The sequence below is a fragment of the Brachyistius frenatus genome, unplaced genomic scaffold (genome assembly GCF_029030835.1).
Source record: "Brachyistius frenatus isolate BFR_SWC_R1_liver_20210118 unplaced genomic scaffold, ASM2903083v1 Contig_7, whole genome shotgun sequence".
Lineage (NCBI taxonomy): Eukaryota > Metazoa > Chordata > Actinopteri > Embiotocidae > Brachyistius > Brachyistius frenatus.
Genome location: NW_027210606.1, coordinates 5,018,318 through 5,031,063, shown reverse-complemented (window position 1 = coordinate 5,031,063; position 12,746 = coordinate 5,018,318). Strand labels below are relative to the sequence as shown.

General features: G+C 41.4%; 1 protein-coding gene across 2 annotated transcripts in view; it reads right to left on the bottom strand.

The window, feature by feature from the left end:
- Positions 1 to 8,360, bottom strand: part of LOC138615867 (protein kinase C beta type) — a 35,802-nt gene extending 27,442 nt beyond the window's left edge. The window contains exons 1-2 of one of the 2 annotated variants that reach the window (XM_069689741.1): positions 7,911 to 8,360; positions 7,363 to 7,394 (exon numbers count right to left, since the gene is read on the bottom strand). In XM_069689741.1, the coding sequence (XP_069545842.1) occupies positions 7,363 to 7,394; positions 7,911 to 8,074 (196 nt within the window). In that variant the 5' untranslated portion in view covers positions 8,075 to 8,360. The remainder of the gene's footprint in view (positions 1 to 7,362; positions 7,395 to 7,910) is intronic. The other variant, XM_069689740.1, reaches the window with a different exon arrangement.
- Between the last annotated feature and the right edge of the window lie 4,386 nt (positions 8,361 to 12,746).

The following is a 12,746-nucleotide window of genomic DNA, read 5'->3' as shown; positions in this document are numbered from 1 at the left end:
TTTGTGTTCAGTTGAAATAACGGAAAATGTCTGAGTATTGTTTCTGCTTTTGGATGTTGTAATAAAAGAAATCCCAAAACCTAGTAAAAGGGAACACGTACAATATTTGATTGTTCTGAACGTGCAGAATTTGCTAAAAGAAACAAGTAATGCTTTTGTTATGAAAGTGTCTGTTGATGCTACATTAAGTAAAGCTAATGTTTTTCTTTACCTTTCATTGACATTTCATTTTCACAATGTTTTTATTTGTAGTTGTACAAAACCGTAAGATTGTTGTGTTCCTCTGCCGCTGTGCAAAACTCTGCTGATAGACCGTATGTGCAGTTCTTGTAAGTGATGTGTAAAAAAAGTTGCACTTTACATCTATGCCTGTCCATATATTAATAATAATATTGAGAATTAAAGCTGTTAAACGCAATAAAAAAGATCAATTAAATATTCACCAGGTTTCTTTTGCCCATAAATGGGAGTTTTTCTTCATCCGAGTCGAGGTTTGTATGATAGAGGACGTTCTTTACTGTATAGATTGTGAAGCCCCTTGAGGCAAATTTTTGATTCGTGATATAAATATTAAATTGATTTGACTTAACTTTGTCAAGCTTCTGCTGTATTTTTTTTTTACTGCATTAGTATGGGAATTCAATGAGTGACATTTCTTGTGAGTACAAATGTTTGACCAATAAAGCTGATCGACAGCAGACGACGCTTCAAATGTGGATGTTGTGGCAAAAAAAGCGCCGTGTAGACGCTTCACACACTCGTTCAATCCAGAAGATCTGTACAATCAGCAGTTTCAAGATTAGCGTCACCAATTCAGGATCTGACCACGTGTGAAATAACAGCAACAGGAAAGTTTTCAACAGCATAGTTAAACTCAAAATATCTTCCTGCAAGAAATCTAAAAATGTCAATAAAATAAATAATATACCTGACATCAAAACACTGAGTGAGGTTTAGAAAAAAAAGAACGCAGACATTATTCTTCCTGCCGTCCTCTGTCCTCCCCCCTCTGCTGCAGGTCGACGGGGTGAGGCTGGTGTGGGAGGAAGGTGCCGTCTCAGCCATCAGCTAACTTTACAAGAGTTTGACGAGCTCTAATAAATGTTGCAAACCAAGCTGAACTCAGGTCACACAGGTCTCTGCTCTCTGTCTGAAAGCGGCCAAGAGGGTCATTAAAATGAGACTAGATGGTCCACGTTAATGGTCGGTCCACCTTAAGTGAGCCTGGACAGGTAAGCCCCTTTACTTTAAATGGCGTCTTGAGGATTTTTAGCATTTATTCACTGACAAATACTTTAAACGGCACACACACAGCACTGCTAAATTTACAAAGCTCTGCACTGAAATAGTTTTTTGGGTTCATTCGACTCAGGCGCTGTAGAAAAGAAATAATTTGGGTGTTGCACCTAAGTGATTTAATTGTAGGAAAAATCCTGATTTGTGTAAAAAAAAAAAAAATTCACAACAAGCGAATGAATTCTGGTGTTATGGCTACAAACATGTTTTTTCAGGACAAAGTAACCTTGACCTTTGAAAATCATAATCTAAACTGTTCATCCTGGAGTCAAAGGGATGTTTGTACCAAATTCCCTCAAAGCATTCCTGAAATAACGCACTCGCTCGCATTGGACGAGCAGACCTGAAAACATCACGCCTCTAGCTGAAGCTGTCATTGGAGCGGAGCAGAGAAATTTACTTTGAAAATTATTATAAAATAGGAGCTTTTTAATAATGCAGTAAAAAAAAAAAACGAATGAAAATCTTAAGTATGATACAAATAGTAACGTTAGTCATCAGAAAACAGTCATTTGACATTTTTATTCATACCGTATAACTGATACAAATCTGTTGTTGAACAAACAACTTGAACATTTATTGAAAGTTGAGCGAGTTGTGATTGTTTTAATGGGGGACAGACCTCCTGTCCTGATAGACATACAGTACATCAGTAGGAGACGCGACTTTCCAAAAGCCAAACGGCGCCCACACTAATGCATCACTGCGCTGAACAGCAGCGGCCGATGAGGCGTGTTTAAATGTACGAGTTACACCAATAACAGTTTATCTAGCGTCCTGTGCACAAACAAACACATGAATGAATGGTATTCATGAACAACATTTGGACGTTTTTTTTTTTTTTTTGTTCTCGCAGCCTCGAACTCTCGCTGTCCCTCTACAGATTAATGCTCAGATGGCAATCCAATCTGCCCAAGTCTTGTTCCCAGTGTCTGAAAAAATGTGCAGTGGCCCGAGTTCTTTTATGTTCTGAGCTGCTGTCTTTCAAAAGTATTGGACGACGTAAACGATTTCAGCCCTGGTGCAAAGACGACACTGCGAATCAACAAGCCTTTTACACTGGAGACATTTTGACATGTCACACTAGGATAAGCAAAATATGTAAATAATGGAATTAGTAATGGCTGAATTCCATTTAGCTGCGTCTATTTCAAGGTCCTGGTACAGTTTTATATATGCTGGCCCAGTGTCAGTCACCAGAATTCTTGAACAGAACGGAGACATCGTACAGCACCACCTGTGCTTCTCCTACTATGACAATGTGTGCTGTGAAAAGGGCCTTTATAAAGACGTGATCATACCAACCACGACCAGAGCTTGTTTCCAAACGAATCTAAATATCTTCAGGTTCTATTAAATACTTAAGATGATCCTTTTATAACCGCTTTGCTGCATTTCAAATTTGTCTAATGTGTTAGTGTGGTTTTCGTACCTCTGTGCTGGTAACAGAGGCATTGGTTTTTTTTGTCTGTCTGTCAGTGCGTCCGTTTGTCTGTCTGTTCCCATCCATGGGTACACAATATCTCAGGAATGCCTTGAGAAAATGTCTATAAATTTGGCACAAATGTTCAAACAGACTCAGCAATTAACTGATTAGATTTTGACGGTCAAAGGTCAAAATCTAATCAGTTAATTGCTGAGTCTGTTTGACGGTCAAAGGTCAAAGGTCACTGGGTCATCCAAAAACACGTTTGTGGCTGTAACTCCAGAATGTATATGCTAATTATGACATAATTTCACACTAATAGGGGAAAAAAAGATATGGAAAAGGTATACTGCAAAATGACTGGTTGATGGAGGCAAACAACCAGGAGGCCGTACTTTTAGTCATGGATGAATCTTTCCCTCGAGTCGTCTGGTCTGAAAACTAAAAGGAAATTGACCTTTAAACACTCAGTCCAAACTCAGATCACTCATTTGGGTGCCTTGCCAGCAGGAAATGACAAGAGAGTAACTTCCTCTTTTTGCTGTCAGCACACACAGGTGCGCAGACACCCTCCAACAAACATCAATAAAACGATAAAAAAAAAGAAAAAAAAAAAGAAGCTAAAGGCAAGAAAAAAAGCAAAGAAAAAGCAAAGAAATCTTTGAATATCTGATGAACAAGTATCCAAACACGCCCACAATGCATACAAGACATCTTTGTCACACACACAATCCAAAAAGGCCTCTTTGCACAAGCGCACACTCGGCCCTGCACGTCAGGACAGGTCTACACCACATCTCTGACATTCCTCTGAACCAAGTGGACATTTTTGATGATGTGTGTGTGTGTGTGTGTGTGTGTGTGTGTGTGTGTGTGTGTGTGTGTGTGTGTGTGTGTGTGTGTGTGTGTGTGTGTGTGTGTGTGTGTGTGTGTGTGTGTGTGTGTGTGCTTGTGCAACTCCCATTCACACTGAACTGCATCTGCACCCTGCTTCTTCTTCTTCTACGGCTCCTTAAGCATCACCTTTCACAGTCTTCACCATTTCTTGTTTAGGAATCTCCTTCTTTTCTCTCATGTTAGTTTAGATAAAAGAAAGAGAAAGTCCACTCAATCTACACCTAAAGTAAAAGGACTCTGGAGGACAAAAGACATCGGAGTAAAAACCAGGTTAAAAAACATCTGTACATCATATAACCATTGTATCTATAGGATTTAAATGACTGTTTATCACTATTAAACAGGTCTTAACTACACTCATCGGATGTGGAACAACACATACAAAAGACTTTCCAACCAAAGTTTCCACAGTTTTAGCACCTTATGACATGCAATTCACCAAAACCTGAAATTCACAACAGGAACGTCAAAACGTCCCCAAAATGCAGACCCCAGTGGAGACAAATCTTCACCACATCTTCATCCTTTGTACTTGTCTCTGCACAGACTCACATTTAGTTTAATCAAAGGAGAGAAAATCTAATAAATAAAAAAGAACTTTAAAAAGGTTTTTCTTCCAGTTTTCTAACCGTCATAACAGTGGGATCCCTAAAAGATTAGGTTTGTACAGTATTTAAATGTTAGATGTCAATACTTATACGTGAGGTAGGGTTGCAGTTAATGATTCATCCATCCATCCATCATCTATACCTGCTTTATCTTGGGCGGGGTCACGGGGGGCTGGGGCCTATCCCAGCTCACTTAGGGTGAAGGCAGGGTCCACCTTGGACAGGTCGCCAGTCCATCACAGGGCCAAATGGAAACAAAGACCATTCACACCTAAGGAGAATTTGTAGAGTCACCAATGTCGGTGCATGTTTTTGGATGGTGGGGGGAGGCTGGGGTACCCGGGGGGGGGGGGCATGCGGGCACGGGGAGAACATGCACGCTCCACGCAAAAGGGCCCAGGCCCGGATTTGAACACGGGACCTTTCTGCTGTGAGGCGACCGTGCTAACCACTGCACTACTGTGTCCCCTTAATGATTCATTTTTATTGTTAATCATTCTGTGATTTATTTTCTTGACTAATCACTTTTCAAATCATGACTGATTGATTTTTTTTTTTTTTTTTTGTATGTGAAAGGTCAACTCAGCACAATGTGAAATGTAATGTACTGTTTGATTTCCAATAAATAAAGATAATTGCAAGCCCTGTTTTCTGGATAATTCCAGTGGCCCTTTAGATGTTTGTTTTTGTCTTTCAATTTGACATAAAAAATATAAACCTCCACCTGAAGTTATTTGTCACTTGATGTCTTAAAACTCACCTTTCAACATGATTCAATCCAGTTTGTATCCAGTTGTCTTTTGGCTTGTTAATAAATAAACCAACACTTTATGAGAACTGCAGGTAAATGTTTGTTTGTTTATAAATGTCACTGTGTGGCGCTGAACAGACCAAATGAACAGCTGGCGTATTTGAGGTGAGGATTGGTCTGACCCATATTCAAATTTAATTTAAATAAATCCTATATATAGTTCTAACGAGAACACTGACCACCACAAACAAATATTTGAGCTGTCAGCAACGGTTCTCTTCTTCCTTTTTCTCTCCAATAACTCATATTTCAACCAAATTTATGTTTGAAATAAAGTTCCTTTGAACTGTAACAGTGAAGCTTTGTTTGATCCACTTCCACTACTTTTTCTACTGTAGTTTTAATGTAATCATCGATCTGATCACATAATGCAATTTACTTATCGTCTTAAAATGTAGAAATTAAAGGGGGGGGGAAAGATAAATTAACATGACTGACAAGTTGCTCTTTGCTGTTTTTTTAACAGCTGTGCAGTTCATTTGTTGACGTAATGATCAAAAGGTATCAGTGAAATTACAGCCCTAACTACAATTTGATAGACTTTAAATGCAATGGTTACATGTCATTTAGAATATTAAAAAATGTATCATTATCATTAATCCCAATTCATTGTGCTAATTCAACCAAACCCACAGGGCTGTAACTCACAGTTATTGTTGTTGTTATTTTGGGTATAAAACATAATAAAAAAAAAAAGCAAAAGCAAAATCTGTCCATTGAATTTTCCCAGATTTGATCAAATGCTTTTTTATACCAACCCCAAAATATTTTATTGTTATCACAGAAAACCAAGAAAAGCAGCATGTTTTCACATTTGAGAAACTGGAGCCGTCAGTTTTGCGCTGGTTATCTGCTTCAAAAAATCACTTCCAATTAGTCCAAATAATTTGTTTTCTGTTAATCAACTAATTGACAACTTGTTGCTGCTCTAATGATTTTTTTTTTTTTTTTTTTTTTAGCAATTTAACTAAATTATGCCTCCAGTTCAGGTGAAAGCTCAGCAGAAAATAAATGAGTTTGTACCCTCAGATTTATTATTAACAGATAACTGCCACTTTGACCTCCAAATCAATGCCCACTGGGGAGTTGTTGTTGTTGATTTTTTTGATTGATTTACTCCTTTTAATATCTTCAGTGTGAACTTTAGTCACCGACTCGCATCACAAACAAACCCGGTCCAGTTTGTTGCATAAGAGCCTTTCTATGTTTGAGAGTTATCCGTTTTCAGTTAACTGGTGGAAAATCACCACGAAACCCGATCTGACAGCAGCTCTACACGTCCAGGGCTCAGACTGGTCTGTGCTGTACACTGTGTGTGCATCAGCTCAGGGGAACTCGCCACACACTGGCTCAATGTCGTCCAGGAGGCTGTGCGCGCGCGCGCGCACACACACACACACACACACACACACACACACACACACACACATTACGTGGTGATCTTCTCATTTCCTGTATCACCACCAGAGCTGTTGACAAACCGGCAGCCTCAAGAGGATGGGACTTCAGCTTCTAAAGCAACGCGCATTTGCACAACTCTTCCCAATCAGTGAAGTCTCAAGTGAGAGACTAATGTGGAAACTTTGTTTGTCTTCTTCCTGAGCATCACATGGCTGGTCACATGACCGGAGCCAGATGAGTTCAGGTGGGTGTGGATGGACGCAGAAGAGGAAGTGATACCGGGAGAGCAGCAGCAACATTTGCTGCTAAAAAGTAGCACGCATGTGATTGACGGGTGACACTGTGCTGTTGCATGGGCCTGTTGATAAAACCATTTTGAGCAGGAGTCCATGTCTAGACACCCCCCCACCCCCCACACACACACACACACCCCCCACGACTGGCCGCCTACCCATAGACACACACACACACACACACACACACACACACACACACACACACACACACACCGTCTTAGATCTCCAATCAGACTTCAGGCTCGATGTTCGGGGAGAGACAGCTCGAGAAATGTGACTTCCTGGTCCGTCTCCCTCCTCTTCCACCAAAACCAGTCATCTCAGCTTTCAGCACTTCTACTCTTACATCTCACACCGTCTCCTCTGCCGGAGCCTCTCCGGAGTGTTCTCTCATTTATCACAGTTGGCAAGCACCTGCTTCGAGTTTGACACCCGGCTGCCAACACCGACGCGCCGTCAACGAAAGAGCCAGCGGGTCACTCTGACAGCGTGCAGACCTGAGGCCCCCGAAGACAACAAACACACACAAACACACACACAGCAACACTCCTTCAGACAGTGAACATCCGTCCACACACCCACAGCCATATGCAGCAGAGGGATTTGTGAATGAGCCACTGCTCTTACCTTGGCACTGGAATCCCTGCTTGCCAAAGCCCCTGCGGACAGAAGACAGGGATGTGAAATTTGGGGAATTCAGAGGAGACGCCACTGACAATGAAGCACGCAAGATCACACATGGACACACAGATCAACATGCACAGCTGCAGCAGCTACAACAGCGGGGCCCTGTGTCTCCGGCAGCATTCCTCCACCAGACCTCCAATTTCAGAGACGGGTGTCGGGGGGTCGATGCGGTAAACACCGAGCAGCAGCGACTGCTTTGCGGCTGCCGACAACGCATCCCCCCCCCACCCCCCCCTCCCCACCCCCCGACAGGCCCGCGGTTCTGTCGCATTGTGGAGGACTGGGGGAGATGGCGCACCGCTGTGTTTCTAATGACAATGACAAATGAATGAAACACTGCGGTGTCAGTGTGGAGGGAGGCCGATCAGAGTCGCAGCAGCAAGTGATTCACCTGTGTCCTTCCCCCCCCCCCCTCCCTCCCTCTCTCACACACACGCACACACACACACACCACAGACGCGCGCGCGCTCACACACCGTCTCACTCACCAGATGAAGTCCGTGCAGTGGCTGCAGAAGGTGGGCTGCTTGAAGAAGCGCGCGATAAACTTGTGGTTCTTCACCTCGTGCACGTTCTTCTGGCGGAGGGCTCCCTGACGGGCGAAGCCGCGCGCGCTCTCCGGTACCTCTCCGTCACTGTTGGGGTCAGCCATCTTAACGAGGAAGCGGCGGCGGTCCGAGAACGAGGGGTGAGGAGAGTGAAGAGAGAGAGAGGGAGAGCCCACGGAGGAGAACGAGTCGCGGTGCCAGGTGCCTCCTCCTCCTCCTCCTCCTCCTCCTCCTCGCCGCCCCGCTGGCCGCCTCGGTGTCGCTCGTGCTGCCGGTGTTTTTTTTTTTTTGGTCGGGTCTGCGGCCAGCTCGCGCTAAAGCTGCAGCTGCTGCTTCTTCCGGCGGGTCCCTGTGCCGTGCGCCTGCTTCCCAGGTCTAACCAATGTGTTGCTGCTTACAACTCTCTCTCGCGCTTCTCTCTCTCTCTCTCTCTCTCTCGCGCTCTCGCTCTCTGATTGTCAAAACTACCTCATATGTGCGCGCGCAGATGTTTGCTGGTGTCACACCTATGAAGCAAACATCTGTTAACCCATAAGACCATCAGCAGCGTGTGACTACAGGAGACAGACCCAAACCCAGGACCCCCGGAGCCCTGGGTTACAGGGATTACAGTTCAGGCCTGCAGCGTGTCGCCTACAGTATCAAGTCCCTCATTATGAGCTCAGTTGGTGACTCTTGTCTTATCAGGGAAACACCTGTCAAAGTTTTAATGAGCCTATATGAGTTGTTTCAACTTAAAAATGTGATTGGTGGGGCAACCTCAAAATTTAAAGGCGAAACTAAAAACGTCCATTTCATGTGTCTTGATTATATATATAGGCTATATATATATCACCATTTCTTTTTTTCAACGTTGCGGTTGTTTCGTAAACTTTGAAGAGTTAGTTCTTTTTGTCACACGCCCTTTTTACCTATATTTATATAAGGTTGCCACGGCACAATATCGGCACAAAATAAAGATGAAATACATACAATAATTGATCTTTTTATCTCATTTAGTATATCATAGTTGATGACTACAGCATCTGGGATGCCTCACTTTTTTTTTTAACCTTCTTGTGTCATGTGAACATTTGTGGTGTTTGGCCATGACGCAGCACAGGGAAAGACAGACTAAAGAACAATTAATCTGCAATGTCCTCTTGGTGTAAAACACAGGTAAGTCTACAAGACGTAGGTAATAGCTGTCATTAAAACTATTGTTTGGTTATATCCTTGTTTCCAGGAACTGGTCCTCTGGCACCTCCTTAATGATGACATCACACAGCTCGTGAAAGAAGCCGTGATTGGTCGAAGCTGGTTGTTTTATTTTTTTAATATTTTTTTGCTCAAACCAATGAGTCAAACTACTGATCAATGTTAAAGTATTGTTGCAATTACATTTTTTGGGCAAGTGACAAATTGATTAATCGACTAATAACTTCAGCTTTGGAGCTCCTGTTGGTTTCTGGGGAAATGACAAGTACAGTGGAGGTCAATATGGCCCCAACCACACATTTCAACCCCTCAAGAGGTTAGGAGAGTTTTCTAACATGCCAGCCGACACAACTTTGATAATTTGACTATAAATTTGTTTTTAGGTTATTCTGTCCCCCAGTGGCTAAAATTAAATTTTTGCAGCTTTAATCATTTGAACTAAAAATGTGAGTTTTAAAGAGTGAATCTCATTTAGCTCACTAAAGTTGCTGCAACAGTTGTGGTCTGCTAGGATCATTCTTACAGTGATTCAGATTATCTAGTGTTGGCAAACGTTACATACAGATCCAGTATTTACACGCCGGCTTAACTGTTGTATTCAACTGGCAGTTATTATCACACATCTGTCCCAAATATATGGGCTTGTAGAGGCCTGTTAAACCTACTGGCAGGTTAAGAAGGCCACTATTAACATAATAGGAGCATTACAATAACAATAACAGCAACAGGCGTATTGGACCTTTGTCGCCTTGGTAACAATAATAAACACATGGCTAACGTGACACTGTCACAGCGTGATTAGGTTAAGACCGTAGACTGTATAAAAGTGGACGTAGCTTCCAGGTCTGACAAGTAAAGCAATACCACAGTGGGCCACTAAGGGTATGCCCAAAGAGTCTCCGTAGACGCCCATTCAACTTCTATCATTAAAGTCAATACATTTTTTCCACAAGTCATGATGGTGTCATTCACTAAAGTCACTCCTTCTGATCAGTATTCTGGAGATCCATCGGAAATTAATTCCATCATTGATTAGATATTAGGCCTCAAAAAGCGATAGTTATTTGTTGTTGTTGTTGGGGTTTTTTTTTTTTGGGGGGGGGGTCTGTTTGATTGACAAGCCTGTGGTGTAATAAGTGTTCTGCTGTAGGTGGGCGGGATGTAGTGTCCTCAGGTTACCAATCAGATCAAGTCGGATTCACCGCTCGATCCTCCCCAGAAAGTCCAAATACGGTCACTTCTGGCTCCAAAATCTCAAGATGGAAACGGCAAAAATTACAAACTTGAGGCTTCAGAACAGCAGATCAGAAACCAATGGGTGATGTCACTGTTGGTTTCCTGGTTAAGGTACCAAAACTACTTGATTAGGATTAGGAAGAACGTAACGTTTCCTAGTAAATTAACTTCACTTTGCTTTGCTCTTGTCTTAATTACAACGGCCACTATAGGTTGCATAGTAGGTTCAGTAGGCCCTTACTGGCCCATATATTTGGGACAGATGTGTGATGATAACTGCATATTTTAAACACTAACAACAGTCAGACCCAGAGGTGTTTCTGTGTAATCTATATTTTGGCATTTGTAAAAGCACAATTCATTTATGATACTTTTCTTGTTAATCTCCATAAAACAATAACAGAGATTTAGTTCAACTGTGTGTTAAAAGTTCTACAGATCTGTTTTTAATTCAGGTGGTTGGGTGGTCCCTTTGATTACATTTAAATCAAAGACTTTGCCTGCCTTGAATCTGTCTGGAACGACCACGTTATGTGTAGGAGGTTACTATATGTGTGAAGGATGGAAACCACTGCCTCACTGGAACATTTGAACCTGCGATGTCACAGGTTTCATGTGAGAAAGGGGGTTTAAAAAGGTGTTCATCTGTCACCTGCCTACAGAGTTTGGCTGTACTGACTCATCCAAAATATAATATTTGTATTATACAGATTATTGTCTTGTAGAAATCATGTACAATGTTTGATTTGGTGCACCAAACCAACTATGATAGATAGATATGAAGCTTCACTGACCACCTGTAATTTGTGTGCTGCTCTTGAAATGAACCCCCACCTGTCTCTGCGTCTGTGTATCAAAACACAAACAATTGCTTGCATTTGACCTCGTTTTGAGATTAAAATATAATCTACCCGGCTATGTTTACTGATATTTTTTCAGATATTTATGTGAGCATGAATGGTTGCCTATCTTTCTGTGTTGGTCCTGTACTGCGATGGACTGGCAACCTGTCCATAGTGTACCCTGCCTCTCACCCAAAGTCAGCTGCCCCCCTGAGCCTAGACAGGATAGAGCAGGTAGATCTAAAGGGTTTATGGATTTTTAGATATTTGGTTTAATATATTTTGCAAAGGTTGGATAATTTACTGATATTTTTAGGATGTTTTAAAAGAAATTCTGATATTTCACTGATGTTTCGGCATTACTTATGAATTTCTGTCTGCTTTTTTCCCATTTCTATACATTTTGATATTTCTTTCAGATGTTTTACTGGTAATTTTCGGGATATTTTACCTGTAGTCTTTCTGATGAATTCCTAATTATTTTCTGACAATTTATTGATAATGTTTGGTTATTTTTCAGAAATTCTTTTAAACTTTTTTTTTTTATATTTTCCTCATTTTTGTCAAATATTTTACTGATGTTTTTTGAATGTTTCACAAATAATTTTCAAATTTTATGTTAATCATGTTTTTATTATATTTCACTCATTTATATTTTTGTAAATATTGCAAAAATATCCCAAACAATTCAGTATAATATGAAGAAAGCAAAAGGTGTCTAAAATCAGTCAAATACTAATCTAATTAATCTAATAATATGTCCAAATTATTATCATTGTACAAACACATTTCCAAAGGCATCCCAAATTATTTGGAAACGGGGTTATAAAAATGAGGTCCATAGACTTAGACAAGTTATAACCTTGTGTAACTTCTCAAAGGATTAGTGGTCCTGCCTGTTTGAATGCTGTTTGATTTACTGATATACAGTTAACTTAAAAAGAACAAGCTTGTGTAACAGACATATGGAAAAGGAGGTGTCAGGATAAAGGGTGTTTCTGGAGCCTGTAATCCCCTTTGGGGAAATTTCAGATTTTGGCTTCATGATATAAATTTGACTTGACGAGTTGCGTGAGACACTGGTTGTTGCAGTGACTGTTTAATGGGATTATGCAGTCCGCCAGCAGCCATTGATACAAACGGGGAATAAATAGGGTGTGGACATCCAAGGATGTATTTCCAGGGAGGATGAAGAACTCTGTGCAGACCTGTCCAGACTGTTGTCCTGAACCTGATCCAAATTTCAGTCTCACCCCTCCTTTTTCTCTGAAAGCACACCTCACTCCTCACCACTGGTGGAGGTGACGGTGTAGTCAGCAGTTCAGCAGTGAACATGAACTGTGGTGGCAAGAGTGGGAAGATGAAAAAATAAACAGGGATGTACTTGGAGCTTTGCCAGTTTTCTTCCATAAATGACCAAATTCTATGAAAGGAGGGTGTGTTCGCTGTCTGTAAGTTTGGAAAACAACTCTTTAATCAAAGCAATTTCACCGCTTCAGAC